Raw genomic sequence first — 25,235 nt, forward strand, 5'->3', positions numbered from 1 at the left:
CCTCCCAGTGCCCCTTCCCTTCATGACACATGGTTCTCATTAGGTAGTTATATGCATCGTTATGCAGGCCAGTTGTTCCTGGACATGTGACTATGCAGCGAGTTGTTTTGCGGTGTCTATGCCATTGGGCTCGTTCAGGGTTAGGAAAACTCGTGGCCCTCCAAACTCCCGTCGTCCCCAGCCATCAGCCAAGCTGTCTGGGACTGTTGGGAGTTGAACTCTGAATGTACATTAGACATATTGTTAAATGCCACCTCAGTCTCTGAGTAGTGAAAGAATCCAGGGGTCCCAGAAGTCTGGTTTCCTTGGAGTGCAAGTCAGCAGAGACTATTGTGTCTTTAGGATATAGGGTTTTATTTACACATATATACAACCTGCATGTAAGATGGGTGGTATTACAACACCCACCCTAGACCTTGCTTCCCTTTTAGGTTTTCAGGGGAGCCAAAGGTCCAACACAGAGCAAGACAAGGCATGTCTCTCTACAGATTCTAGCTAGCTTCTCTCCCTCCCTCTCTCTCACACAGGGGAAACCCAGTCAGATGGGTAGCACATAAAATTATTATTATTGTTATTATTGAATAGGACGTCCCTATTTCCACTGGAGAAATGCTGAAGGGTATCTCTCTCACACACATACACAGATACTTTTCCTATATAGCAGCTAGGTGAGGGGGGGGTGAAGGCCTGAGGGGAAAAGGTCTACCCATTTGTTCTATGGCACAGGGCAACTTCTTTGTTTATGCTAAATTGTGGTACATATCTAGCAGCCAAAGCCATTATCTTGACAAAGGGACTGGGCGGGCTGCACAGCCTTTTTGATTGGATTTACTGGACAAAGGATCACAGGCCTGGAAGGGATTCACAGATATCATCCAGGCAGACACCCCACCCCAACTCAGAATATGAATGAAATTCCTAAAACCAAGAAATTATGTTCTCAACAATAGAGAATGATGTGTCAGTGCTGAGCTGATGTGCCGTGCAATGATTAGATTCATGCTAAAGACCAAGCATTCAATTTCCTGTATCTTTCACTATCTCCCTCGCATTCTGCTTGCCTTCTCTCCCCCGCTATTTGTAAGGCCTCGTTGGACAGCCACTTTGCTTTCTTGCATTTCCTTTTCATTGGGATGGTTTTCGCTGCTGCCTCTTGTATAATGTTACGAGCCTCCACCCATAGTTCTTCAGGCACTCTGTCCACCAAATCTAAATCCTTAAACCTGTTCCTCACTTCTACTGTGTATTCGTAAGGGATTTGATTTAGATTGTATCTTACCGGCCTAGTAGTTTTTCCTACTTTCTTCAGTTTAAGCTGGAATTTTGCTATAAGAAGCTGATGATCTGAGCCACAGTCAGCTCCAGGTCTTGTTTTTGCTGACTGTATAGAGTTTCTCCATCTTTGGCTGCAGATAATATAATAAATCTGATTTTGATGCCGCCCATCTGGTGATGTCCATGTGTAGAGTCGTCTCTTGTGTTGTTGGAAAAGAGTGTTTGTGATGACCAGCTTGTTCTCTTGGCAGAACTCTATTAGCCTATGCCCTGCTTCGTTTTGAAAGAAGGGCAGTGCCAAAGAAAACTCCAACTACTGCACAATTGCACTCATTTCACACGCTAGCAAGGTTATGCTAAAAATTCTACAAGGCAGGCTTAAGCAGTATGTGGACCGAGAACTCCCAGAAGTGCAAGCTGGATTTCGAAGGGGCAGAGGAACCAGAGACCAAATTGCAAACATGCGCTGGATTATGGATAAAGCTAGAGAGTTCCAGAAAGACATCTATTTCTGCTTTATTGACTATGCAAAAGCCTTTGACTGTGTCGACCACAGCAAACTATGGCAAGTTCTTAAAGAAATGGGAGTGCCTGATCACCTCATCTGTCTCCTGAGAAATCTCTATGTGGGACAAGAAGCTACAGTTAGAACTGGATATGGAACAACTGATTGGTTCAAAATTGGGAAAGGAGTATGACAAGGCTGTATATTGTCTCCATGCTTATTTAACTTATATGCAGAATTCATCATGTGAAAGGCTGGGCTGGATGAATCCCAAGCCGGAATTAAGATTGCCAGAAGAAATATCAACAACCTCAGATATGCAGATGACACAACCTTGATGGCAGAAAGTGAGGAGGAATTAAAGAACCTTTTAATGAGGGTGAAAGAGGAAAGCACAAAATATGGTCTGAAGCTCAACATCAAATAAACTAAGATCATGGCCACTGGGCCCATCACCTCTTGGCAAATAGAAGGGGAAGAAATGGAAGCAGTGAGAAATTTTACTTTCTTGGGTTCCATGATCACTGCAGATGGTGACAGCAGTCACGAAATTAAAAGACGCCTGCTTCTTGGGAGGAAAGCAATGACAAATCTAGACAGCATCTTAAAAAGCAGAGACATCACCTTGCCAACAAAGGTCCATATAGTTAAAGCTATGGTTTTCCCAGTAGTGATGTAGGGAAGTGAGAGCTGGACCATAAAGAAGGCTGATTGCCGAAGAATTGATGCTTTTGAATTATGGTGCTGGAGGAGACTCTTGAGAGTCCCATGGACTGCAAGAAGATCAAACCTATCCATTCTTAAGGAAATCAGCCCTGAGTGCTCACTGGAAGGACAGATTGTGAAGCTGAGGCTCCAGTACTTTGGCCACCTCCTGAGAAGAGAAGACTCCCTGGAAAAGACCCTGATGCTGGGAAAGATGGAGGGCACAAGGAGAAGGGGACAACAGAGGACGAGATGGTTGGACAGTGTTCTTGAAGCTACCAGCATGAGTTTGACCAAACTGCGGGAGGCAGTGGAAGACAGGAGTGCCTGGCGTGCTCTGGTCCATGGGGTCACAAAGAGTCGGACACGACTAAATGATTAAACAACAAAAAGACCAAGCACATTTTGACCCCCAAGGGGTCTTCTACAGTAATCAATGAATGTCTAGCACACAATGTTGTCAGAAGTTAGTCATTTGGCTGAGATAGAGCGATAAGGTGAGCTTGACCAATCATGGCTTTAGGATTATTATGCAAACATGATAAAGATGGTGATGAATAAGCTGATATGAAAAGGCAGTATTTCTCTACTATTACCCAATTGTGTGTGTGTGTGTGTGTGTGTATGTGTGTACTGTACTTTTCTGTATTTTTTTTTTTTTTACTCTAAAATAATGTTCAAAAGCGGGGGTCGTTTTATACACGGATAGTGCAGAGGGGGGCGGGAGATTGGATGCAGCCGCGAGCAGGAGCTTGTCAGCGGCAATTGGGTGGGTGATTGGTGGCTGTGGCAAGGGCTGTGGCGAGTAGGCAGATACTTTGTGGCTTCTGTGACGAGTGCGATTGTCAGTCTGGCGAGTTATTTTCAGCATTCTTTTCCAAGAAAAGCTCAACAACTCTGGCCCATCTCCCCTCATTTTCTTAAATTGGAGTCCCCCCAAATAGGGGTCATCTTATACATAGGGGCATGTTATACGCGGAAAAATACGGTATATATATATATATATATATATATATATATATACACACACACCCACACACCCAATCGTGTGTGTATGTGTATGTATTAGGGCGTCTTCCAGATTTCTCATTATCAATGTCAGCTATCTATGTAAAGCTGAACTCAGGGACCGCTAACACACTTCTTTGTCTATGCACAGCCCATAGCATGAACAGATGTTTGTACAGGAGGACAGGGTTCCTGTGCCCCGGCATGTGTAAAGTGTGAATCCTAGCTTGTCATTACAGGGTAAGAAAACTGTACCTGCTGAAAATCTCTTTCCTACGCAACCATTAAAGAGAAAGAAACCCTGCCTTCCTTTGCAGCTGGTCGCCATCAACGCCAAACACCAGCTTCTAGACCAGAGGAAACTCTGGCTTTCCGAACTCCCATTGGCTAACTCAGGCAGCAGTCAGAAATTATGACAGAATCCAATAGCATCCAGAGAGCTACAGGTGCTACTCCCCCAGCTGCTAGGACCTGGTTGCTCGGCACTTTTCCCACATGCAGCTACTACCACAGGGGTGACCTCTCCCCACAATCTCCCCTTCTTCTCGCAGGCACCTTTCTGACAGAAGTGGAACAAGGAGTGACTCTTGAGCCAGACGCTGTCAGCCTGACCTACCTCGCAGGGTTGTTTGTTGATTAGGCGTATTTATAGGCTGCCCTTCATTATAATACATCCCAGCACGGGGTATAGTGTTGCAGGATAAAATGGGCGCAGAGAGAACCATATATCTGCCTTGCAGGTATATGTAAATAAGAACAACAAGGTAAGCAGCTGTGGCACACCTGCTTTCCTTTCACTCAACATCCTTTAAAGGAGCTGGGGCTGCCAACCCCTTTTCACAGGTCCTGCTTCTGTACCTTTAACAGCAACCTGCCATTTTTCTGGCCCCCAGCTGCACCATAATAAGAGCAGCAACTGCCAAGATTCTCTCTTCTACTCGGCTCTTGAAGGTATAGAAACCTTCCCAGGAACCTAGTGCATATAACTCCACATTAGCACCCCCAGAAAATATCTACTATAGCCAAGGGAAATATATATAGAGAGTGTATCAGATTCATCAGCATTCATTTTCTCTCTTTTGCAACTGAAGGGTATGTACACTTTTTTTTGTCATTTTATGATCTTTGCAAACAAAATATGAATTTGTTGTTACTGGTATCCAGTAGAATTGAGGGATTGGGGTGGCAGTTGCTTAGCAACCATGTCCCCACTCTCTCAACACCTAACCAGATAGAATAAAAACACTGGCTATCGCATTAGGGTGATAGTCCCCGCACCTGCTGTCATCTTGAAGGTATTACTGAATCTCAGATTTTGCTCAAACCTCTTATTCACATGATTTCACTCGTTTCTCAGAATACTCCATATTAGGACTAAAGATACAAAGGAATGCTTTTGCTTTCCAGGCTATTATTGTGCCAAAAATCTATGGCATTATTTTGAATTGAATACTTCTCTTGAGTTGCTCTTTAAAAACACCAGTGTGCTTTACTGCTATTATTATACTTGGAATCATGTGTGGGAAGATAATGCTTATTTAAACAGACAGACTCATAAAACTAAGAGAAGGTACAGAAAGGATGAAAATGGCCTTAAAATGTGCTGCAGAACAAACTCTGCCATTCGACTATTTAAGACACATGAGCACTCTTTGGTATAGTAAGTCTTCTCTGGTAAGCATTGTCAGTTTCCTTTCTGTGAAATGGGTTGTTCTGTTGTGCTTTGTAAAGGCAAGCATGTGGTTTTGTACCTGGGGCTCAGCCTCAACCTCTGTCTTGCACTCATTTCCTTGGAGAGTGATTTCTCCTTTATGAAAAGGCAGGTCAGATCAGCATCCATTTTGTTACTGTGCAGCCACCGCACCCCTCCAATGACAACCATTTTATGGTAGTGCCAACTAGTTTTTCCAGACTTCTAAATGTGGCCCCCAAAAGATTGAAAACCCCTGCCATAGTGCTCTCTGTTTTAATGTGCTTTACCTGAGACTGCTGTTGAAGACTATTCAAAAATGTCAGCCTGTTTGTGACATAGCTTTTGACTAATGCTGCTGTTCAAATGGAAAATAACACACACTTTTTGAGGTAGCTCTGCTGAGACATAACTGGTATTGGGGTTAAATTGAAGGGACTCCGATCTTCTTGGACATTGGGCCCCCCCCAAAAGTGCTCGATCCCAGGAGCTCGTGCTCCTGGGGATCACCATGCAAAATTGGGTTATGATCCCTTACGAAGGGTCTGAATGTGTAGTGAACAAATGATTTTCCAAAATATCTTGCAAATTAACAACACTTTCTGCTGCCAAATGCATTTTGAACATAGTCTTCTTCAGTGGCATGGAACAGCCAGTATCTCAGTTTTGTTTACATCCCTGTTTAAAGATGCCTGAGCTATTGTGTATTCTGGATCCATTCTGAAGCAGTAAACAATCTCCACCACTGAAGAAGACTGTATGGCAAAATTGCAGCTGTATTTTAAATTGTCGGTTTGTTGTTGTTTAAAAACACCCAGTCCCTATTTTTTACATGTTGTTTTTGTTCGTGGGGCTCCAGCTCCCACCAGCCCCAGGCAGTACAGTGGTACCTCAGGTTACATATGCTTCAGGTTACATACGCTTCAGGTTACAGACTCCGCTTACCCAGAAATATTATCTTGGGTTAAGAACTTTGCTTCAGGATGAGAACAGAAATCGGGCTCCGGCGGCGCAGCAGTAGCAGGAGGCCCCATTAGCTAAAGTGGTGCTTCAGGTTAAGAACAGTTTCAGGTTAAGAACGGACCTCCGGAACGAATTAAGTACCGTATTTTCGCTCTATAACACGCACCCGACCATAACGCGCACGTAGTTTTTAGAGCAGGAAAACAAGAAAAAAAATATTCTAAACGAAACAGTGGATGTATGATTTTTGTGGTTCATGCTGTGGCCACAGACATGTGATCTGACAGTGAGTTTGGAGTAGCCCAATGCAAAAATCCTGTAGATCCATGTGGATCCATGCTTTGTAACCACGTTTTTGCACCACTGCGGCCCCAGGCAACAGTGGGTGCGTGATTTTATTGGTGCAAGATGTAGCCATGGACATGCTATGTAATCTGATGGTGAATTTGGGGTGACCCAGTGCAAAAATCCTGAGGATCCATGTGGATCAGTGCTTTGTAACCACGTTTTAAGTGGGGAGGGAAGGAAAAGCACTCAAGGGACAAGGAGCACGCGTGGGGTGGGTGGAGAAGGATGCTGCTAATAATGAAGAAGAGGGGTATAAGGGGAGAAGGCTTCTCTCCTCTCCCACTTTGCTCCTTTAAAGCAAGCAGGCTCTGCTTTTCTCCCTCCTCCCCGGTCATCCCCATCCCCGGCTTAGTGAGCTGAAAAACTTTGCTGCTATTTAGCGAGCTGAGTGGGGAGGAGAGAGGGACAGAGAGCCTGCTTGCTTTAAAGGAACCAACCTCTCCTGCTTTGCTCCTTTAAAGCAAGCAGGCTCTCTGTCTCTCTCTCCTCCCCACTCAGCAGCTCTTCTCCCGCTTTGCTGTTTCAAAGCGAGCCACGGAGGAGGGAAGGAAGGGGAACCATGGATCCTCTGCTCACGACTGCAGCAGATCCCCCCCCCCCGCCACCCGTAGGCATTCCCTCCATAACACGCACAGACATTTCCCCTTACTTTCTAGGAGGAAAAAAGTGAGTGTTGTGGTGCAAAAAATACAGTACTTAACCTGAGGTACCACTGTATAGCCGTTGATGAGAAACGTTGAGAGTTGTACAGCATCTAGAGGAGCACAGGTCCCCCCCCCCCGTATTAGCCTAAGCAACCCCTCTGGGCTGATGTTGAAGTAAAATGTGGCCATTCCCATGGATGCTGCCCTGAGATCTCCTTGGAGAAAGGGTGGGGTAAAAGTACAACAGTAATAAATTAATACAGCAGTTGATAAACCATTTTAGTGAAATGTAGTGGCCAAGAGATTGTTTCGTACGCAAGAGATCCCAGGTTCCGTCCCCAGCATTTCCAGGGAGGAGTGGGAAAGACGCCCCCTAGAGACCCTTGAGATTTTATTCAGTGTAGAGCCATCAGTTTTCATGTGAAAACAGTCAATCATCCTGTGTCTTTGCCCCGCCCAGACCCCGGGCTATATATACCTTATTTACACCTGATAGGCTGATTCAAACTCCCCTACTGGAGCCAGATTGGACAGCTCCTACTGGCCAATCAAGTTGCTGCATTCTAGAATCCTACCTGCCTATTGTTCTGGGATTCAAGCTCAAGACATAACAGATTTGCTGGTATTCCAGTCAGTGTAGACCAGAGTGGGGGACTCCCAGTGTGCAGGTCAGTCTTGTCCCATGATACTACTTCCCCCAAACCACGCCCAATTGTCAATCAGCTTGTGCATCTCATGACATCAGCTGATGGGAAAGACAAAAGAGCACAATTCTCTTGATTTTGTGTTCACTGTGCGTGCCTGTTCACAGGAGGGAACAGGCACGTGCAGCCAAATCATCAGGATTTGACCTCCCCCCCTCCCCGCTTGTCAGCTGATGTCTGGGGGTCCTAAATACCCATTGAGGGCGTTGGCTGTGAGAAGGACTTTTCCCTTGCACAGCCAGTACTTGAAAAATGCAGTGTTCCTTCACCCCCCCACCCCCAAACAGTCGATGGGGAGGGGAAGAAGTGCTCTGTCACATGGGCGTATTTGGGGGGAACGGGGGCAGCTGCCCCTTAAATCAAGTAAATAAATAAGGATACTTAACTAAAAGTAGAAAATGTAGAAAGGTTTTGAGAGATTTTTCTGAGCAGTTGGGGTCAAAAGAAAGTAATTTAAAAGAGTTGCTGAGACATTTCATTCCAAATCTGCTAGATGGAGCCAGACAGAGGATGGTGACAGGTGGGTGTCCTGCACCCCCCCCCAACATAAATCCTGGATATGCCCATGTTTTGCCAGTACTATGCTTTGGGCTTTCCAAAGCAGGAAGCATAACGCAGGCAATTCCCCTTGTGCTGCTGTTCCCAAGCACCTGATAGCCAGCTAGCTTTCAAAATCCCTTGTGTGGAAACCCACACAAGGGATTTGAGCCGGTGAATTGTCCCACCCACCGTCAATGTTGGCCCCCAGGGTGGAATCTGGCCTCTGAAGCCCAAAAGGTGTAATAAATTATTTGTCTGACGTGGTATAAAACCTATTTCCTATGCCTCTGATTTATGTTTCTGAGGGGAATCTTAAGTTTGTGAGTACATGTAAAATACTGGAACTATGGTAACCTGCGCTGAGCTTTCAAGACAGAGTGGAATTCTTAAAGAAATCTAATCAAACAAGTAGTAATAGGCCTGACTGGTGAACCCCACTTTGTTCTTTCCTGCAGAGTGATTAAAAACTATGCATACAGAAATCCAAGGCAGCTGCTTTGTGCTTGATCCAATTGGTTGTATTCAGTGGAGCTCTTTTTTGGCACATTCCATTCATTCTCCATAGAAGTAAATAAACTCTTACACACCCCCACCTTTCGCTTCAGCAGATTTAGCCTAGAATGAGTTTCCCTGGGTGACTGGTCCCTATGTGGAGTTTAAAGGGTGGCTTGGATGGGGGTGGGGAGAAAGGAAGGCGAGGACCGCCTAAGAAATTTGGCTCAGCAGCCAGAGACTATTTCCTCCCAATTCTCCGGCTGCCAATCCAAACTGTTCTGCAGAGGGCCAGTGCATACTGAGGAGAGAGGCTGCTTATTTCTCTTCATCTGCTGGACCAGGAGAGATTCCTCCGGACGGAGCCTCTGAAACTATGCTTTTCATTTGGCCTCTGCTTTTTATTTTAATGCTGAATGGACAAGGATTGGGTAAGTCTTTCAAAACTGTCAGCTTGTAGAAGCATTATCTGCTCAAGGGAAGAGCAGCCATCGGAAGCAAATCGATAGACATGGATAGAAATACAATGTGCTCATTCTTGGTTCAAAACAGCCAGTGGGATGTTTTAACTTCTGAAGTTCACACAAGGAAAGCCCTATATAATAAGCATGACCTCTGTGCAATTGGAGATCGTGTTTTATAGACCCAAACTATAAAATTTTACAGGGCTCAAAAATATGCACTACTTGTCAGGCTTCGCCAAAAGTCAGAGTAATATCACCAAAATGGTGTGCAGGTTCAAGTGCGATTCACTTTTGTCAGTCAGTCATATGGCCCTCTGAACAGCATTCAGTTTTGGAGAGCTTAAGAATTAAATTGCTGTGAGAACTTCAGTGTTTCAAGAAGCTAGGAATGAAGATGCTTGTTAGCCTACCTCTAAAGTTTTTTCTTGGTTAATAGGGCTGTGTTTGCCACTCTAAGTTGTTTTATTGGACTGTGTATTGTAGCAGGGGAAATGGTTTGCATGATGCTGGATCTTTGACTTTTAGCATGTACAAATGTTTTAAAGATACCTTTGTGACACACACTGCCATTCTTGATTAAGGGTGCAATCTAGCGAAGGCAAACAATATGAATACATACTTTGCATACTATGCATACATACTTTGGAGTCTAATTGAATTTATTGGGTCCCACTTCTGAATTAATTTGCATAGGATTTGGCTAAAATTTATTTCAGTAGAAGAAAACTTTGCCAGTGTTTAACTGTCTCATTGAAATGAACAGGGTATAAAAATCCTTGCTAGACATTGCTTTAAATCTGCAAAGATTTTTGTTTTTGCCATGGGGTAGGCTTTCATGCTTCTCTTACACTGTCTCCATTGGGTACATTTACCCCTCCCCTTATGCTTTCTGTTCTTTCGGTATTGCATAGAAATGCTAAAGGGCTGTGTAGAAAGGTTGTTTTTGCGGTATTTCTTCAAGTATTAAGGTAATTACTTCTATCCAGGTATATAGATGGTGCCTGCCAGCCTATATCACAGTAAACATAGGCTGCAAATCCCACTTGCAGATCCTCACTTCCCTCTTGTGAGTTTGCTTTAGTCATTATGTAGAAGCAGTGAGTAATAAGCTATAAGTCAGGACAATTCCTGCCTCTGTTCTCAATTGCCAGATCAAGCCACTGTCTCTCAACCTTGGCCTCAAATCTGCAGGATGGGAATAATAATGAAAATGTAGAACTACCTTACAGGGCTGTTATAAGAATTACTGAGGTAAACCTTTGAGCACTTGTGGAAAATGCCATGGAACTACCAATCCAACTTGCAGGCAGATCAGTTGATTGGCAAGCAGCACTAAATGCAGACGCAGTTGCAAAATAAGACTTTTCACTTGAAATACATTCAAGTTGGGACTTTCCTTGTTGATTTGCACCCCCCCCCCCCCACTTTCCTCTTTTGGATCTGCTTTAGTTGTACTACCTTCTTGAGTTGCTTTGTGCCTTGAGGATGTGTACACTGTTATGTACTGAGTTGAATAGGCTCTAAGCTGCAGCAGTCTGATTGGTCCTAGAACAATAGGATCCAAATTGCAGCAGTCTGATTGGTCCTAGAACAATAGGATTCAGAATGCAGCAGTATGATTGGTTGGCAGGAACCACCCAATCATGCTCCAGATATAAGTGAATCCACAACCTGATTGGCTTACAGTAGAATTCCAGAATTAGCCAATCATGTGCAGCCCATTGTGTAAATAATGTATATAAAGCAGATACTTTGAGGGGACATTCATTCATTCCTCCTCACCACTATGAGCTGAATAAAGAGCATGAAATCACTTTGCAACTCTGAGTATATTTCATATACATTACTGGCTTAAAACACAGCCAGGCAGTTTTTCTTTCTCAGTTCGGATCAAAACTGTTTGGTGGGGAAATGCATCATAACACAGTATTTTGTAACAAATAACAGGATAGCTGCAGGATACATATGGATGGCAGCTAACACCCCTTGTACACAGCTTCCCAAACCAGAAGTGGGAGCGTGCTGTGGAATTGCAAACACTGCACACACAATTCCCCATTCAGCAAGAAATATGCACACATAGAAACCAGCTCCTGCACACACATGCGCACGTACCTTCGAATACTAAGTATTAGTGAAGTGAAAACTGTGGCGCCCACAGATAATGGCCAGGATGCAAAGAACTATGCAAAGAACTGCTCAACATGCCCAAGGTTTTAGAGGACTTGCGTTTTTTAGACAGCAAACTCCCATAATTACACAGCAAATTATTTATTATAATTTGTTCTTCTTAAGTAGCTCAGTACTAGACATCAAGGGATCAACAAACTATGTGGCAGGAAGCCCACTCATTTAAATCGAGTTCTGTGACAATCCTATGTGAACGGTAAGCATGTGTCCTGTTTGTTTAGAGCAAAAGGAGCAGGCAAGTGTATAATAATGATGATGAGGTTAATGATGATGATGATAATTTTATTATTTATACCCCACCCATCTGGCTGGCCCCCCCCCCCAGCCACTCTGTATGTGTTCTGGAGGTGGTGGGCAGATGGTAAACCCTCCCCATCTTTATGGCTTATGTCCCTTCAACCTGTTCCCACAAGCACTTTTAACCTTCATAGGGCTTAGATGCCAAGCTGAGAGGACAGTGCAGTGAGAGGGAGGGGAGGTCATGGGCAGGAATAGAGGATTTCGTGCCCAACACCTGTGCTCTCCTTTTACTCTAAACAACAACAATGGTCATCTGCCCCCTATTATATGCATGTTTGGGATATACAGGGATATACTTGGGTTCACCATCACCTCTAGTTTTGTCCTGAGGGGAATCTCCAAGGGATTTTGTGATGGGCTCTGCAGATTAAAAAAAACCAACCAACCTCAAATCACATCAGTGCACATGCAAACTCTCAGATTTGCCTAAAACAGCTTTTTCAGCGGTTGCTATTTCTTTCTGGCAGCTGCAAACTTCTAATGTTCAGTTACAGCTGAAGTTATTTCCTGAGGAGTGCAAGAGAAAATTTCCCTCAATCTGTGGCAAGGGTGTAGGAATAGATGGCAACTATTTTTACCTTAAAGTAATAAAAATATAATATGGGCACAAGCGTAAAAGGTTTTACACAAGATGCAGAAGCTTACCATGTCTGCTACAGTTTTAATTAAGACTCCATAGCTCTGGACAGTCCTCTAGTGAAATGTATAAGTGAGTCTGGAACAGCCAAACCAACATTATTGTGGCCATAACACATTTGTTAGTCTTTAAGGTACCACAAGACTCTTTGTTGTGTTTGCTGCAAGAGACTTAACACAGCTACCTCTCTGAGAAATATGTACAACATTTTCTTAAAAAAAACAACCAATCCTAAGATTTATATTCCCATCACAACCCACAAAACTGGTGTGCAGTGGTTTTGGCTCCCATTATTAGAATGCAAATAGCACAATCAGGATTTTATCCCTACAGTAACTTCATGGTCTTGAAGTGATTCTTATTTTATGAGATGGAGTTGGGAGCAAGTTTTCACAATGGCAAACACAAATCAAGTAAATCTATATTGATGAATGATTGTTTTGTTCTGGTTGGGTTTTATCTTTTGTTGTTTGAGATCGCTGTTTTTTATGGTTAATTGGGAGGTTTTATGGGTTAGCAACTGAAAGGTGTAGCCAGCTGGGGGAGAAACTTTGGATCCAAAAGGCAGAGTACAAATGAATACCCACCAACATCCCTCAGATGAAAATAGGGACTTTTCCCACTAGACGCTCCCATTGTTGTGTTTCTCACCCCTGCCGCAGAGTATTTCCTATCGGAAGAAGGGCAGGTGCCAATACAACTATGTCAACAGGACACGGCACATGTGCCCTCCACCGTCCTGAGAAAACCCCTTGACCCTGATTTTATTTTATTCTTTGGTAGATTTATACAAAGAAAAACAGACCCCTATAAGTAAATTTTGGAAAGGGGCACACTTAGATGCAAACACACAAAGTATTATTACTTTTAAAATCAAGACTTTCTTCCCTCCCAGGGCAGCCCTGCCCTTTGCCTGCCCCTCAGAGAGCTTACACGTCACTCAGGGCTGGGCCATAGCAGTGGCAGCCTCTCCTCCTCCTTGCCCACTCTCCAGCAGCCACTACAAGCTCCCCAAGGGAGGAGGCTGGCATCATTGGCCAATGAGAGGCCACGGGATTCTCCTGGCAGCCACTGTCACTGCCCGGTATAAGCCCTGGCTCATCCTCCTCTCCAGGCTCAGCTACGATAGCACTGGTGGGGTAAATAAGGACATTCCAGGATCCAATCAGAAGCCAAGATGACTTTTGTAATTCCGGGACTATCCCTGGAAAATCGGGACACTTGGAGGGTATGGACTATTCCAGGGAGCTCAGATCTTACAGGCTTGTCAGAATTATAACTCCAAAGTAATATATGTAAAGTACTTTGAACACTCTGAAGAACTCTTATCGGTGCTGAGTATCACCATAATCACACAGACACATAACTCCATCTACCACTGAAGAGCAATTGAAAATGCTCTTAGTCCTCTCAGAAATATTTATCTTCTTCCCAAGCGCAAGGAAGGATAGCCAAAGCAAGCACAGAATTAAGCCAAGCAAGTTCTTATTTCCCTGACGTAATATTTTGGACAGAGGGGACGTTGTCAAGTAAACGAAACCGAGTAGGACAAAAACACCCAGACAAAAATCACCTCGGCTCTATGGATCTTTTGTTTGACCTCACAATATAAGAGAGACATGCATTCAGGTCCCTATATTTTCCAAGGAACCCGTTTCACGTTGCTTTGCTAGAGGAGGAATCTTTGTGCATTGGAGAGGATCCCAGGGAGATGGTTGACTCAGTTTACATGGAAACGAGCCAGACCCATTGGGCCTGACCGTCATACTGTGTTAACTGAGAATGCACCAGGAACAATTTGACAATTGCTGCTTTGAGGCTACATATCTAAGAAAATAAATGGTGGGTTGTTTTTGCATTAATCAAAAAAGGCTGTGCATAAGAAATGGTCTCTGCTGGAGAGAATGACCCAGCTCCCAGATTTCTTTTTAGAAATCAACTCTCACCCTTGGCTGCAGTCCACCGTTAAGAATCTTTGTTTTGTTCTATCAGAACTTACGTTCCACCCTGCTGCTTTATGAGGCTCTAGTTCGCGCTAGAGTACAGAAGATAGCAGCCACAAGAAACAGCCTGAACCAAATTATTCAGGCTTATGAGGAAACTTCGCCTCTTTGGCTTGTCACCATTTGCACTGGTTCTGCCCCACCATGTCTGTATTTTAGCAACGGCATTACACACACACACACACAAATAGCAAGCAAAGCATTTCCTCTGGCAAGTTGGTGGTTGGACCACCTCATAAATTTTGGCATTAGGCTGCTGACAAAGGCATTGGAGGAGAGCTTGTGGTAGGGTCTCCAGGTGAGAAGGGATGGTTTGGTGTCTAGTAGGGTTGCCATATGTCTGGAATTTCCCGGGAAAATCCAACTGATTTTGGCAGTGCCATTTTTGACTAAGTTTCTTAAAAACAACTCAATTTTGGGGGGGAAACTAAAACAACAACAACAACAAAACCCTCAACATTTCCCTATCTTTGAAGGTGTGCGTGCTGCCTCATCTTGGGATAGGTGCATTTTCAAATGCAGTCCAGCTCAAATTTACATTTAAAGAGCAATTAGTCCAATTCCGCCCCCCACCCCACAAACTTTAGCAAGAAAGGCTATCTGGAATGGATGGGCAGGGAAACAGAAGCAGTCCAAGGGCTCTATTTCAGATCTACTTGGATGAACCCTATACCTCCAAAGCCCTATTTCTGCCAACTTGTTAAATGAGATTTAAGCAATATGCAGTCCACTAAGCTTGGACACAACATGTTAAAGTTTTGTCCCAGTTTGGAGTCAGGCAAAGCGTTGTTATCTTTGTGAAGATATGAAGCCAGAAATGAGTGTTGGGCTTGTGAACTAGGCTTTCCCTGTGTGCCAGCTTTGATGCAGAGATCCTGGTTTGTTGGTGAAGGAAAGATGGAAAAGGGAGGAGCTTGCATGCCTGATGCTCATTTTCAGCTTGGTAAAACATGAATGTCACATCTGAACCAGCCTTCTGGTAGCTTTTATTTTGAAAAGACCATTTTCTACACGCCACTGGTTGTGCTCATGTGATTACTCTGCTCAAAACTCTATTTCCCCCCTCCACGCTGGCTGATGTTTTATCTTGCAGAATTGTGTTTCTCTTATCTGCTGTACCCGATACATTAAAAAACAGGATTTTAAACTTGCTGAGGTTTCCCCAGCATAAGTGAAAACAGAAATATTTTAATCAGGAATAAGTCACAATGAGTCCAGGAAAGCATTCAGCAAAAACCCCCGAAGCTGCCATGCTTCTTACTCAGTGGCCCAAGAAATTCCGAGCAGATGTTGATATCACATGTGGAAATAGTTATTCTGGTTGTATCATGCTGTGTGTGGCTCTATGTCCTACAGCTAGGAACGTTGCCTCTTTAATTATAATAACTCACATTAATTATTATGTGGTTTGAAAGTTAATTCCAAAATAAAAATGCTGTCTGCCCTTTTCTCTCATCTGTTTATATTGCTGAGCAAAGCAATAGTTGGCATGGGATTGTTGTTAACCCTTAGTGTTGGATTAGGACTTGAGAGACCCATGTTCCAGTCGCCACTAAGCCCAGAAACTTGCCCAATGACCTTGGGCCAGTTAATCAGGTTTCAACCTAACCTACCTATGGACGCTAAGAGGCAGTGCTTTTTTTCTTTAAAAATGTTTAGGGGTATTCTCATTTTGACTCAAGAAAATCACCATTTTATAGTTCAAATCGGGAAAAATAAATACAGTAAATGGACAAAAGTACAAAGATTCACAAAATGTTTAGGGGCATGCGTCCCCCAGGAGGAAAAAAAGCACTAGAGAGGTGAAGAGATATCACTGGATGTACGAAACCAGGGTAGGAATTTGAGGAGGGGAGTCCTATGCCTGAGTGATAGAAGAGGTGAACGTTTTGGGCAGCCGACGTGAGATGACTGAAGACTGTTTTGCAACAAAGGATAACCAGGCAGGGAGGAAAAGGTTGTGGCAGCATGAAGTTTTTAGATGAGTTTTAAAGCTGAAAAATTTTCAGTGTTGTGCAGGGACAAAGTATACGACGGATCTGTGGGATATGCTCTCTGGAAGTAAATTAATGGAAATAAATTCTTTTTGGAAATTCCATTATTTCTCATTGAGGTGATTATACATACCAGCCACAGGCCAGAGTTACCATGCCAAGTTAAAAACCTGCCGACAGCCTACATTTTCTTAAACTGGCAGCATTTGTACTTGTTTTATAGTAACATCTTGGGAGTTTCCTGTGTAAAGTGGCCTCTTTCATATTAAGTCAGGGAATACATTGTTGACATTTGCTGTCCCCCCTGAAAAACATTTTCCAAAGCTCAGTGGTGGTTTAGCGTTACACACACTTTTAACCAACTTTCCTGACTTTGAGGCAAGCGAGTTCCACATAGTTTTGGTTGCACTCATCATTCTGAAATGGGTGGGGCCTCCACTACAAAACTTTTAAGGTTTGATGGTTGGCCCAAATATTTGAGGAGGGCCTTTTCCCTACTCTTTAATTACATGTTTTTCTTTCCATAAAGATTTAAAAAGAGATCTTTGTTTTGCCATTATGAGGAGACAGCTTCCCTCATATAAAGACAATGCTAAAGGCAAAATAAAGAAACCAGTGTAAAGAATTAGCACTAATACTAATTTACTATTGGGTAAGTCATCTTGAATTCAGTTGGCCAGAGTAAACATTCCTAGGGTCTAGCGCTATGTGGACTGATGCGCCTAATCTCACAGCGCTCCAGTTTCTGTCTTATGTTTAACAACAACAGAATATTATTGATGTAAACAATATAAATATTATGAACAATATTACTATTTATTGAGGATCTAGTCCACAAGCTTAACATGAGTCAACAGTGTGATGCAGCAGCAAAAAAAGCTAATGCAATTCCAGGCTGCATCAACAAAAGTACAGTGGTACCTTGGGTTAAGAACTTAATTCGTTCCCGAGGTCTGTTCTTAACCTGAAACTGTTCTTAACCTGAGGTACCACTTTAGCTAATGGGGCCTCCTGCTGCCGCTGCACCGCTGCTGCACGATTTCTGTTCTCATCCTGAAGCAAAGTTCTTAACCTGAGGCACTATTTCTGGGTTAGTGGAGTCTGTAACCTGAAGCGTATGTAACCCGACGTACCACTGTATAGTGTCAACATCAAGAGAAGTAATAGTACCACTCTATTCTGCCTTGGTCAGACCAGAAATGGAATACCATGTCCAGTTCTGGGCACCACAATTTAAGGATATTGACAAGCTGGAACATGTGCAGAGGAGGGTGACTGAGATGATCAATGAACCAATAAATAATGTCACTTACCCTAATAGAGTTCAATTGCCTGTTCTGTTCTCTTGGTATTATATTGAAAAACTACACAGTTGTGATCTTTGGGATATTTCCCTCCACATACTAGCAAATTTTAGAAAGAAGGGGTCATCTCTGTGGTGCGTCACCCCTGATGAGCTTTGATGCTATAGGAGGTCCCAGTTCTTCTGAATTGTGGAACCCTTAAGAGTTCAACTCTTCAGTGGATGTTCCCACACGGGGGGGATTCTGAGTATTTTTGCAAAACCTAAATATAGTGTGGAATAACAAAACAAAACAAAACCTTGGCAAAGTTTTAATATTGCTTGCTTTCCTTCCTCTTGCAGTTGCTGCTGATCCTGTCACTGATCTCCCAGGGAGTTTGGAGCAGAATGACTGGTGTGATGAACACAATACAATTCATAAGCGCTTAGATACTATCCAAGAGGTAAGGTGAAATAGCAGAGCAATGTTACAGGCCACAGTTACCCTTCCAGTCTGTTCCTTGGTACCTGTCCAAAATGGCTCAATTAAAATACCAGGTTTGATTGGGGATTTCCACAAAATCTGGTTGCACAATATATGGCTCACAGTCAAAGGGGCAAGAGATCTATAATTGTGTCACACTGAGGTGGAGTGAGGAATACAACATCTTTCTTTTCATGAATCTTGCTTTAGACACTTACAAATAATATCTGAACCACTGTGCTGGGAAGGTTCAGGGGCAATTAGATGTGACAGTATACCAGCAAGCAGGGCTATGGATTCATTATTACAGCTCATGCATTGTGGATGCAAATAATCTGTGATCACTTTTGGGAGTACAGTTGTACCTTGGAAGTTGAACGGAATCTGTTCCAGAAGTCTGTTCGACTTCCAAAACGTTTGGAAACCAAAGCACGACTTCTGATTGGCTGCAGTAACCTCCTGTAGCCAATCAGAAGCCGTGGAAGCCCCATTGGACATTTGGCTTCCAAAAAACCGTTCAAAAACCAAAATACTCAATTCTGGGTTTCGATCGTTCGGGAGCCGAAATGTAGGAGTACCAAGGCGTTCAACAACCAAGGTACGACTGTGCATGAAACCTTTGTCTAGGCAGAAATCTGATTGCCAAATGCATTCTTGCCTCGATTCTTCATCCACATGTTTTGCACACATCACTTTTATTTTACCTCTGTTTGTATGTGTTTACAGCAACGTATAAGAACCCCTCACTGGCTGTATTTGCATGGAACATTCAGAGGTATGAGAATGAGCTCATGCGAGCCTCAGGATGCACTCCCTCTGGTGTGGCTTTGAAGAAAGCAGAAGCTTCTCCTTCCATTTTAACTACAGTTTACCATTGCATCTGAACCCCAAACTATAGTTAATCATAAAATGAGGGGCTTGCAGTTCAGTGGTAGAGCACATTCTTTGTATGTGAAAGGTCTCAAGTTCAATCTCCAGGTAGGCCTAGTGAAAATCTCTTACCTGAAGCCCTGCAGAATGGCTGCTAGGCAAGATTGATAACCCTGAATCAGATTGACCAATAGTCTGACTTGTTATAAGACTATGTTCTAGCATACAGTTTTTGTAAACTAAATCAGTTTCATAAACCACTGTCTGAAGTTGGCTTGGGGTTTTGTTTTGTTTTTGGTAGATTATAGTTAAGAGTAACTGCAGTTTGTGTGGGTTCGGATGAGCCACTAAGCTGCTATTAATCAAAACTCCTCTTCAGCTGGGAGGGTTATTTAGGGTAGGAAATTCCACCAGATCCTTGAAATGGGATCTGGCAGAATGTTCCCCAGCAAACAATCAGCGTAAGCCTCAAGCTAAGCTATTATAAATGTCTGTGTTGCTGGTACTTAATGCTGTTGTGCCTTAATCAGATATATAGCACAGCAAAAATAGCAAATGCTGGGCTGTGGTGTATATACTCTGTCTGTGTCCTGAAGTCATAGCATTTCGCAGCGCTGGGTTTACGGCAGTTCCCTTGAACAGGTGCCAAGATGAGGGGGCGTAAAACTATGACGCAGGGCACTTGAGAGCATGCATAGCACGGAAGGCGCTAAATTTTGTCCTCACTCAGGGCACCGAACTACCAAAGTCTGCCCTTCATTGGGGGGAGGACATAAGAACGTAACTGGAAGTGATAAAGATTTATAGATTATAAGTGGGTTCTCATGTTTTATGTTAAAGGCATTGTACACAGAAAATAGGGAAATTGACTGTAGGCAGAATGATCACCTTCTGTAACTGGAGGAGAAGGATGACACCATTCATGAGAATGGATAATCAGAATTTGGGACATTGTGTATATATGGTTAAGGTTACAAATATGCCGAGAACCAGACAATACCAGTCAGATGGTTTTTGTGAAAAAAGGATTGTTTTCATAGTGTATTGGAGCAACAAGGTTCAAGATTAGGCAAACCTGTTTGTATTACTTGGTACTTTAGGACTTTAATGTGTTCTATATGATTTTGGTAAAGAAAATTCATTTGTTTTTAGCTCACAATATCCATTTTCTTTTCTTTTTTTGGTGTTTAATATGTGTGTTCATGTTTTTGTTTTCTTTACAACTCTATTTGCTTTATTTTGTTCTGTTACAATAAAAATAATATAAATTTATACACTCAGCAGACGAAAACACTTCTCCTATCAACCACACCAGAGGAAGGTGGTTTAACATTACAAGTACCGTATTTTTCGCTCCATAGGACACACTTTTTCCCCTTCAAAAATGAAGGGGAAATGTGTGTGCGTCCTATGGGACGAATGCAGGCTTTCCCTGAAGCCTGGAGAGCGAGAGGCATCGGTGCGCACCGACCCCTCTCGCTCTCCAGGCTTCAGGAAGCTATCCGCAAGCCTTGCAAGCCCGGTGGGAGTTCCTGCGGGCTCACAAGGCTTGCAGGCAGCAGCCTCCAGCCCCGGCGAGTGTCCGCAAGCCTTGCGCGCCCGGCAGGAGGTCCCGCCGAGCGCGCGAGGCTTGGGGCGGCAGCCTGTCGCCCGAAGCACGGGGAGCCCTCCGGAGGGTGCACAAGGCTTGGGGCGGCAGCCGCGGCGGGGGGGGGAATAATTTTTTTTATTCATTTCCCCCCCCCCAAAAAACGAGGTGCGTCCTATGGGCTGGTGCGCCCTATAGAACGAAAAATACGGTACATGCAAACCAGGCCAGTGCCTGGTTAATCTCATCAATTAAAAAATAAATAAATACACACCCTTGTCCACTAGAGGGCAGCACAAGACCAGAAATGCTTACCCTGCGCCCTACAGATGATCTCTCTCTGCTTGTAGTGTATCAAAATCCTTGGTGTAGGGTTGGCTTATGGCGGATGTAGCTTGCAAAGGATGAACTCCCACCTGCATCTGCATTCACTGTGGGAGTGATGAATCCAAACGGGCAAGGGGTACAATGGACTTGCAACTTACGCACATTTAACTTGTACAGCTGCAGTGTTATGTGCGTGGCGGCCAGCCAGCCAGCTGAAATCAGACAAATTAAATGCATGCAAGGCGGAGAGCTTAAAAGCCCATCGTGGGAAGAACCTTTAAGCTCTCTGATTTGCTTCTCAGGCTCTGGGAGGCTCTTGCGAAAGCCTCTGAAACCCACGCAAGAGCCTCCCAAAGCCCACTCAGTAAAACAGAGAACGTTCTTGTGGTGACTACAAGTTGTTCCCCCAGATGATCAGACAAACCATGGCTTTTTTTCTTAAAAGTTTGACGTCTATTCCAGCCTTGCTCTTGCCTTGGACCTTTGTGGATTGGACAGCTGCTATAGGTTGGTCAAACAAGCCTTATGGTTCACATGCAACGTCAAGTCATAGCCCAAGACAAGATTCATAAGCCAACAAAAGCCAGTGCCTTTGGATTGATAGTGGCTTGTTGGCAGTAAATCCCCACTTAGTGATGAAACTCACTGGGTGACCTAGGGGCAGTCAACGTCTCTCAGCCTAACATCCTACCTCACAGGGTTGTTCTGAGGAGAAAATGGGGAGGGGAGAACCTTGTACACCAGCTCATTGAAGGAAAAGTTGGGATATAGAGGAAAGAAACCAACCAACCATAGTTAAGCTGTTTGGCAGAGTTCACACAAAATGCTAAGCCATAAAGGTAAAGGGACTCCTGATCATTAGGTCCAGTTGTGGCCGACTCTGGGGTTGCAGCGCTCATCTCGCTCTATAGGCCGAGGGAGCCGGCATTTGTCCGCAGACAGCTTCCGGGTCATGTGGCCAGCATGACTAAGCCACTTCTGGCGAAACCAGAGCAGCGCACGGAAACGCTGTTTACCTTCCCGCCGGAGCGGTACCTATTTATCTACTTGCACTTTGACATGCTTTTGAACTGCTAGGTTGGCAGGAGCTGGGACCGAGCAATGGGAGCTCACCCCGTCACGGGGATTCGAACCGCCGACCTTCTGATCGGCAAGTCCTAGTCTCTGTGGTTTAACCCACAGCGCCACCCGCGTCCCTATATGCTAAGCCATAGAACCAGGCTAATTCAGGAGATTCTGATAGAAGTGGATTACCCTAAATTTCACTTTTCTTCATTAGCAGGTGGAAAAGACGGTTGATCTTCTTGACTCTGAAGTCAAGTCCCTGCTGAACACCATAAGTGAAACGGCATGGAATGTTCCTCTTGCTCCTGGAACTCCCTTGATGGATATCTTTGAAGGTATGAATCACAGAGAAATGTAGTACATCTATTATCCAAGTGTCCACAGCCGCTTGTAAATATTGCAATTCAGCGCACTGAATGCAGTTGTACCCTGAAGATCACTTCACTTGGGGAATAATATGGTCAGTTGCTGTACCCTTAAAACTCCAAGATGTGTAACACTACTGAAATATCAGTTTCAAGTTCATCGGCTACTATTCATTGTTGACCTTCTGTAAATGAAGTAAGTAATCCTGTTCACAGAAGGGCTTTAATCTAGCAAAACCTTCACTAGTGGGGTGGGGAGAGGGGAAGTTTCCCCTCTGCAGGACCCTGTTCCTCCCTGAAATCTGCTCTGGAAAATTTGGTTACCTCTGGTTTTTTGGGGGCGGGGGGGGGGCAGGAAGAGAGAATCAAGTGAAAATTGCACCCCCTGCTTTAGTTAGTGGAAGGCTAACACTGGGATGTGACCCTTCACCTGCTTTTTAACAAATACTGCCTTCTCTAGAAACCGATGGCTTGGTGGATTGCCACTACAATCTCCCTTCCTCTCTCTCATTTGCTAGATACCAGTTGAGCTTCAAGACGATGGACCAAAGGAACAGACTGTAATATCTATATACCTATATCTCCCACCTGCATAATTAACCCATATTGCACTCTTTCATAAGCTTCCAGACCAGACAGATGTCTTCAGACTTGGGATGGGGAGTATTCCATCACAAGTTATTCTGTGTTACGATCTAATCATACTGACGCAGAATACCAAGAGAGAAGTTTTCTTCCCACCTATCCTGAAGATTTAGAGACTCCTAAAATTGTTGTAAAAGAATCCTCACGGCAAGGACCCCCGCAGAGAAGTTAAATGTCCCAGAAGGTCCAGCCGTCTGGCGGTAAAGAAAAAGGAGCAGAAATTAGAAGAGGTACTGTTGGAAGTTTTCATGGGGTACCTGGTAGTCTCCAAAACTCGTTTGGCATCTCTGGTCACAAAGAAATTTTTGTTGTTGTTAATTGATTGCTCAAATTTTAGGATGGTTAACCTGTTAACTAGCTAACCTGTAGCACTGGTGCCACAAGAGAAAATAAACAACAGGTGCTTATGGCGCTCCTGGAGAGTAGGGGCAGGAAAGCATGTGAGCCTGGCTGCAGCACAGTCAAATATACAGCCTTGTTCGCAAGCTTCCTAGAGGCATCTAATGGTGATCATTGCTGGAAGCACCATGGTGGGAGTTTTGGTCTGGTCCAGCAAGACTTCCAAATCTGGCAGTACTCCCCAGCTGAAACACCTTGTGAAAGCGCATTGAGTGCATATCTACTGAGGGGCATTCTCTTAACTTCTGGACTTGTGGCACACTTGCCAAAAACTGGTTCCAAACTTCTTGAAATATCCAGGTTTGTCCAGTGTTGGAAACAGGATGCAGAGCTCAGTGGCCCAGGAGTGAGTTTGTTTGTAACACTCTGTCCTCGTGTCTTTGCCCAAGCCTTTCCTATGAAGGGACAGGTCACCAAGGAGCCACAGTGAGCAGCCTAAGTGGAATGATTTCATGTTTTATGTAGAAGCTAGAACCCCTCTGCATATGCCTCTGAAACATTTGCTCAAGAAACTGCCTGACGGCGCTTAAGCTCACTAGTCTGATTTGCCTGAGACACGACCCCATTCCCCGAGGGGAGCCATCCGTGGTTGAAGCTGAATATCCCAAATAAATGATGCTGTCAACATGGCAGAAATAAGAACACTGGTGCAGGAGGCTTGGGTACTAATTTGGTTTATTTGTACAAATCATCTTTTAAAAAATTATATACTTGATTTTAAGGTAGAATTCTACAAAAACACGCAAAGAGAAAAAGCTTTGGCATACACTCAGATTGAAGGCATTTGGAGCCCCCCAAAAGACAACTTTGGCTGGATCATGCTAGCGGCAAGTCCATCTAAGAATCAGGGAACTGAATGGGGAAAGTGAAACATGTGCTGAACGCTTAAATCAATGGGGGTTTCCTTTGTGCCTATTTTTGTAAAAGAGGAGCATTTTATGTGGAATCTCCATTGACTTCTGTGTTCCTGTTTATATTCCAATAAAAAGTTTGGAGCTTGTAAAACAGCCTTTTCTAACAATGAAGCCTTGTTCACATGTTGGCTTTCAAGAGAAAAAGCTGATCCTCCGCTTATTGAAAAACAAATGAGTGGAAATTTGTTTGATTGTAGGCTGTCCATGAGAGCTAAGCTACTGTAGATATGATGCTGAAGACATCAACAGAAAGCCAATAGATTTTTAAGTTTTAAAAATGGCTGTGTGTGTTTGAAGTGTTGGGATTCTGAATGCACAGAGAGATTAAGCCCTTTCCTCTCCTTATCCCAACTCTGGGGGGAAAAAAAAAACCTGCTCCATTTCATGCTGCTATTACCTCTTGGAAAGGAAAGCTCTCATTGGCAAGTATAAGCCTTATCAGACTTAGGTTTTGTGGGTGTGCTTTGTAACACGCCATTGACACAATAGTGCATTAAGACACTATTGCGCTGTCTTAGTTGTTCTGCGATGCTTCAATAGCAGTCTTGCACTCTTAGCACGTGAAAATGGGACAAAAATAAACGTTTCTAGTAGAAAACATAGCTGTACCACATTTTTGCAGGTGCACTCTTGGAAGTGGGGTCTTGCATAACCACCATGTTATCAGCAGGAGCATAAATCTGCAAGAATGCACAAGAAACAGGACATTTGGAGGGACCCTAATGACAAACACCCTGGCAGACTTCCTAACATCTTGGTCCTGAATTCTGCCAATGCACCACATCCCTTTTCCTTCAATTTAGGGAAAATATCACAGACTTCAGGGAGATCCAG

The 25,235-nt window shown here is 43.8% G+C and overlaps 2 protein-coding genes across 3 annotated transcripts in view; one reads left to right on the plus strand and one right to left on the minus strand.

Annotated features, from left to right (window-relative positions):
* SRR (serine racemase) overlaps positions 1–22,400 on the minus strand; it is a 58,383-nt gene extending 35,983 nt beyond the window's left edge. Inside the window, exon 1 of the mRNA XM_081006254.1 lies at positions 22,268–22,400. The gene's annotated coding sequence lies outside the window, so the exon portion shown is untranslated. The remainder of the gene's footprint in view (positions 1–22,267) is intronic.
* On the plus strand, positions 9,116–24,757 carry PLAC9 (placenta associated 9). Of its 2 annotated transcripts, none has more exons than XM_081006294.1 (4): positions 9,116–9,305; positions 18,108–18,208; positions 22,296–22,413; positions 22,962–24,757. In XM_081006294.1, the coding sequence occupies exons 1-4, from the start codon at positions 9,251–9,253 to the stop codon at positions 22,970–22,972; spliced, it is 285 nt and encodes a 94-aa protein (XP_080862420.1). In that variant the 5' UTR covers positions 9,116–9,250; the 3' UTR covers positions 22,973–24,757. The 2 variants fall into 2 exon arrangements, with proteins under 2 accessions (XP_080862420.1, XP_080862419.1); XM_081006293.1 differs by having other exon boundaries at positions 9,125–9,305; positions 22,293–22,413.
* Positions 24,758–25,235: the final 478 nt, after the last annotated feature.

The sequence above is a fragment of the Podarcis pityusensis genome (genome assembly GCF_964106645.2).
Source record: "Podarcis pityusensis genome assembly, chromosome: 5".
Lineage (NCBI taxonomy): Eukaryota > Metazoa > Chordata > Lepidosauria > Squamata > Lacertidae > Podarcis > Podarcis pityusensis.